At 48.1% G+C, this 5470-nt stretch overlaps 1 protein-coding gene across 2 annotated transcripts in view; it reads right to left on the bottom strand.

Annotated features, from left to right (window-relative positions):
• rnf220b (ring finger protein 220b) overlaps positions 1-5470 on the bottom strand; it is a 27240-nt gene that overhangs the window by 8389 nt on the left and 13381 nt on the right. For both annotated transcript variants that reach the window (XM_005746784.1, XM_005746783.1), the window contains exon 3: positions 388-514. In XM_005746784.1, coding sequence (XP_005746841.1) covers positions 388-514 — 127 coding nt within the window. The remainder of the gene's footprint in view (positions 1-387; positions 515-5470) is intronic.

The following is a 5470-nucleotide window of genomic DNA, read 5'->3' on the forward strand; positions in this document are numbered from 1 at the left end:
GTGTGTGTGTGTGTGTGTGTGTGTCTGATCTATGCGTATGTTTTAGACCAAAGCAGCCATTAACAGAACATTATCTGCCTGCTCTATGAGTTGTTGCCTTGAGGCCAGAGGCTATAATATGAAATATGTAGGGAACAATGAGGCGGCTTGTAAACACTGCACGCAGGTGACAGAGAAGAAGGCAGCTACCACCTGGGGAAACTGAAGGGGGGGGCATCCAGAGAGAGGGATCTGTCTACTTTAATTATCACCTCAAAGCTGAAGAGAACAGCAAGAAAATGACAAACAGATAAACGGAGGTAGTGTAAACTTTTTAGACGGTGGTAAGAGGGAAAGGTTCTTTGCCGTGAAATAAAGCAGAGGATCCTCAGGGCGTGAGCGTGATACCTGATCTGCAGCTGGGCGAGTTTGGCTAACTCCTGCTCCATGTGCTCCTGCAGCTCTCCGGGTCGCAGCACGGCCTTGCAGACCGGACACGCCGGGGCCTGAGCGTCATACAGACCTTTGACTTTGCCTGCGAACGTGAGGTGTTTACAGTTAGAGGTGCTGATGGAAAACTGCGTCGTGACAGTCATGAAAACCCTGTTTGCTGTGCACAGACTGTTAGACTCAAATACTTAACCCTTAACTTTAAATGGATACAAATTGTATTAGTCGCATAAGAGACATTTCTTTTTTTTAAAGAGCATTTAATCTTCCTCCTTCAGAGGGTTTGAGAGGCTGAACAAGAACAAGGTGAATCCATCACTTACTTTATCACATGAAGGATTTTTCTACTGAGAGTTTCAGTTTTATGATTTTCACTAAATTTGTGTTCTGGGGACTTTATACGTAAGGTGGTGCATAAAGACTATTTATTGCACAGCGACATGTCAGCAAATGCTTCTGTTTCACAACATAAAAGAATAAATATTCTTTACAGAAACAGAACACAATCACAACAGCATGAAGTGATTCGTTTATTAAAATCTGCAGTTTTAATGCTTAATGATCCAGAAACATCTCAAACATCAGAGGTAAGCAGCATTCAAATACACTGTGACGAGTAACTGTCGCACACGTGGCAGATCAAAGTTGAACAGGTGGCTAAAAGCAGAATACTCGAGTAAATGTTGGCTACTTGGTTACTTCAGACATTCAGTAGCTGCTTGGAGCCCTGAGTGTGTTTCTGTGTGTTTAGAGGACCCGTCTTTACTACAGACAGGCAGCGGTGGTGAGAGTAAAATCAGGTAACACACACACCTTAACACGGTGCGACGGCCCCCTGCTGTCAGTGTGTTGACACCATAGGCTGTCAATAGGAACATTACCCAGGAGGGCCGCTCGGCCCATTGGGCCCCACTGATGGATTACTGCCATAAGCAGACAGCTGGGAGCCCGAGCAGCTCTACTATATCAAGATTTTACCTAGTAGATGAGGTGATTTACTCCTGAAAGCCATCAATCATACGGGGAGGGCTCGTAGGCAAGACGCACCTAATTTTCCATCTGGGCACAGCCGAGGGGGAAAATGACGCCGTGTGGCGATCCCAGTTTGTTTTAGCAAAGAAGATGACAAACAAGTTTGTGCTGTAAATATGGGACTGAACTTCAGGACCCTGTCATGACACTGGACTAACACTTTGCTCGGCTCCGAGTCCAGATGACCAGCCATACTCGGGCTTGTCTATCAGCCGTCGTCCCCTGACATCAGTTGCGCTGTGGGACCCATAATGAGGAAACAAATGGGGCAAAATGGCCTCTAAATAAAACATGGGGTTGAAAATAGAAAGTGGAGTCAGGTGTCCTTGAGAGAGTGACAGCTCCCCCCCACCAAACACACACCCCTGCCTTTTTTGCATCCCCTAGCGGAAGCCTAAATGACTTTTCCCGACACGCATTGAGCGTTCCCGAGCTTTCCGCGCTCTGCCGCCCGGAACATGCAGGCGTCAGTAAACAATGAAATCTGTGGGCTGAAATTGAATTTATAACCACATTACCTGCACAGATAACGTCTGTGAATGGCGCCGCGATAAGAGCAATGGGATTTGATTTTCAGGTGTTTTATTGGTCCACTTTTTGGATAAGCCCCCCCTCATCTTACTACACCCCCACCCCACCCTACACTTCTGCTCCACACACATCAAATTTAATGGTGAGGGAGCGAGAATGTTTGGATGCACAGAGGAGTGTGCGTGTGTGTGTGTGCGTGTGTGTGCATGCGTGTGTGCGTGTGCATGCGTGTGCATGCGTGTGTGTGTGCGTGTGTGCTGTGTGCATGCGTGTGTGCATGCGTGTGTGCGTGTGCATGCGTGTGTGTGTGCTGCGTTCTTGTAAGTGACAGTCGTTGCTTCATGAGCACCTTTTTACACGTCTCCATCGCCCTGCTGCTCTCCGCCCTGCCCACATAAACGCTGTCAGTATCAGTCAGCCTCAGCTCGTCTTCAGCCTGGGGGGTCCGACACACACAACAGGGGCTGTAAAACCTGCCTGTGGGGCTTGTTAACTGTTCCCTCACTGGGGCAACTGGCTGGACTGGCCCTCTCTCACTGCACTGTGCTGAGTTTGACTGGCCCGTCTCCTGATGGATTCGCTGTCTGTCTCTGATTGTTTCCTTTTTCTGTCTTTGTGTCTCGCCGCTTCAGCACCTCCTTTCCTGTCTGTCTAGCCTTTGTCCAGCTGCCGCTTTCACCCTTGACTTACAGAGGCCCACTTGAGCTTGTTTGGCTGGATTTGTTGCCTCGTTCATGAGAGAACAAAATGCACGGATCAGATATTTATTTCTTACTGTTTTGTAGTTTATAGACATGTACAGTGCAGGAGGCGCATGGACAAACATGCTAAAAACAGTCTTCGGCTCACCCCACCCCGCCTCACGGCGTGCCGCGTCTCTGCCTCGCCACTATTAACAGCAAACGTCCACGGCTTGTGCGAGTCTGTTGGAGCTCGAGGGTCCCGGGATCAGAATCCTGCTGACAAATCCTCAAAGCATCAAGCCTCCCCCGGGGCCAGTGTAATGGCCGAAGCCAACGCCCATATGACGGCTGCCAGTTCTGCTGATGCAGATGAAGCGGCGATGCCTAACGTGACCTTTAGTGAATGCCACATCGCATCAGGCCTGGATGTCACCCACTGACATTATGCTGGGACACGAAACGGCTGTTCTGCAGGGGCAGACGTGGTGACGAGCGTCCCCCTGGTGACAAACCTGTAGACGTGGCGTAATTCTGATTGACGTGAGCAGGACTGGACGGCTTTGAATGGCAACGGACGTACGAGCAAGCATCCAGGGCAGAAACTGAGGCTTTTTTTGCACAGCCTGGGTCTGTTTTTCTCTCTGTTCACTGGCTGAGTGCTGAGACAACTCACTCCAAATGGCATCATTATCCCAATCATCAAACAATTCTCTAAGCACATCAGAAATCCCTCCATAAAGCTGTAACAAGCACAGACTCTATATAACCAGTAGGCACGTAGGGATCGGCGGGGTCAGAAAAGTTAACGCTTGGCAGCGAGCGCTGCAGCGGTGGGTTGTGCAGGCAGGTCCTTGGCACACTTTCAGAGGAGACGGAGGGCTATAAAAGCCATTGGCTCCTGCCACACCTGTACCCCTCCCTGTCCCGCGGCCTGCTTCCTATTTAAAAGCATCACATGCAGGATATTAGTCAGGGCTTTTTGTGAGGTAGAGCAAACCTCTGAGACAGAGGGAGGGGGGAGGGAAAGCATGCAGGCTGCCGTTTGTTTTTTATTGGGGAAATAATGGCCTATTGAGAGGTTGGGTATTTAATGAGCAACATAATAGGCCCTGTAGTAACACATCTGCTATGTGCAAAGTCATTTCCTCAGCTTTCAAAGGCTGTAGCAGCAGCCTTTGAAACAGCAAGTCCAGTTGCCTTTGACTTAGTGCTTCTACATATCTGCTTTTTATTAATTGCAGAGTGGCTGCAGCGGTAATACCTGCGAGACAAATGTGCTGCTCGGCCTGGTGCTCAATCCTAACCGCATTCGGCGGCTTGGAAGGCACCTACGCTTCCTCTCCTGGCTTGACCTCAGATTTCTCACTGTCCAATCTAATTCCAGCATCCTTCAAAATATCCCTCCTACTCTGCAATCAATTGTGTTTAATGTATTAAAGACACTCGCCACAACCACGGCGACCTTTGGCCCCTGCGCAAATCAATGCCTCGTTAGACCGCTAATGATCATTCATTGACTAATAAGATCTGTATCAACCTCTTGTAGCGCATTGATTGGCCTTTGGCCTTTGTAGTGCAATGTGCATAACGCCAACAACAGCAGACAGCAGCCGTAAGTCGCAGAGAGTCAGATGATGAAAAAGCTCCTGGTGGGAATGGACGCCAATCCTGAACCCCAAATAGACTCATTCTGAAGCACCTCAGGCCAAAACCCTTCCCTCCTGCTCTGCAGATCAATGGACATAACCTCTCTGACCACGGGTCAATCAGCGCACAGACTCCCCCGCCTCCCCCTCTCGCTCTTTCTCTCTCTCATCTTCTCCATTAGTCACAATTGTTCCATCAGCTGCGGGTGTGGCCCAGCATACATGTGTCCAATCATCTCATTGATGGAGAGTGGACAGGCTAGCTGTGCGACTGCGTCCCTGTGACCATATTTCCTTTCTCAGGACCTCGGGGCAAAGATCGAACCCTGCCTCCGCTCCGCTCCGACCAATCAATCTGCCCCTCATTGAGATGCATGGCTCAATGATCTTTGATAGTGACTCCAGATTGGAGCGAGGAAGTGGAAGCTGTCCTTGGGTGTGTGTGAAAATACAGGCTTTAATCTTAATCAAGACCAAATGTAATTAAATCTTGTGGCATTAGATTAGAAACGTGGGCTCCTCGCTGTCTTTACAGACCAGCTTCGTTTACATAACCTGACCCTGAATCTATTTTCAGGACTTCTGGACCAAAAGTCTTTCAAGTCCAACATGAAATGTGTTACTGTTTCCAGTTCACTGATATAGCAACACACTCAATGCAAAACTTCAGCTGCTGCTGACGCAGGCAGCGTGTCTACAAGTGTGCTGTTGTCTATCCTGATATGCTGAAGAAGAAGAAGCACGCCAGTGAGCACGGGGAAAGATGGTGACTGCAATCACTGATAACAAAGCCAGTAAAGTCGTGTACTTTGTTATCCTAAAACACACGTTAGTAGTTGTTTTAGGGTTTTATTTAAACAGGTTTGTGAAATCAGCTGTAGTCCACAGGTCAGGATGTTTGCATGTACTTAATCCCTGTAAGAAGTTCAAGAGCAAATCCTGTTTTTAACTTTGGAGTCAAACTGGGTGTTAAAAACTGCGCAAAACAGTGTGAAACTGTGTGAAACTGTAAAACTGTAAAACCGCGTAAAACTGTGTAAAACTGCGTAAAACTGTAAAACTGTGTAAAACTGTAAAACCGTGTAAAACCGTGTAAAACCGTGTAAAACTGTGTAAAACTGTGTAAAACTGTAAAACTGTGTAAAACTG

Source organism: Pundamilia nyererei, unplaced genomic scaffold (genome assembly GCF_000239375.1).
Source record: "Pundamilia nyererei isolate P.nyererei 1_Seehausen unplaced genomic scaffold, PunNye1.0 scaffold00183, whole genome shotgun sequence".
In the NCBI taxonomy this organism is placed as follows: Eukaryota; Metazoa; Chordata; class Actinopteri; order Cichliformes; family Cichlidae; genus Pundamilia; species Pundamilia nyererei.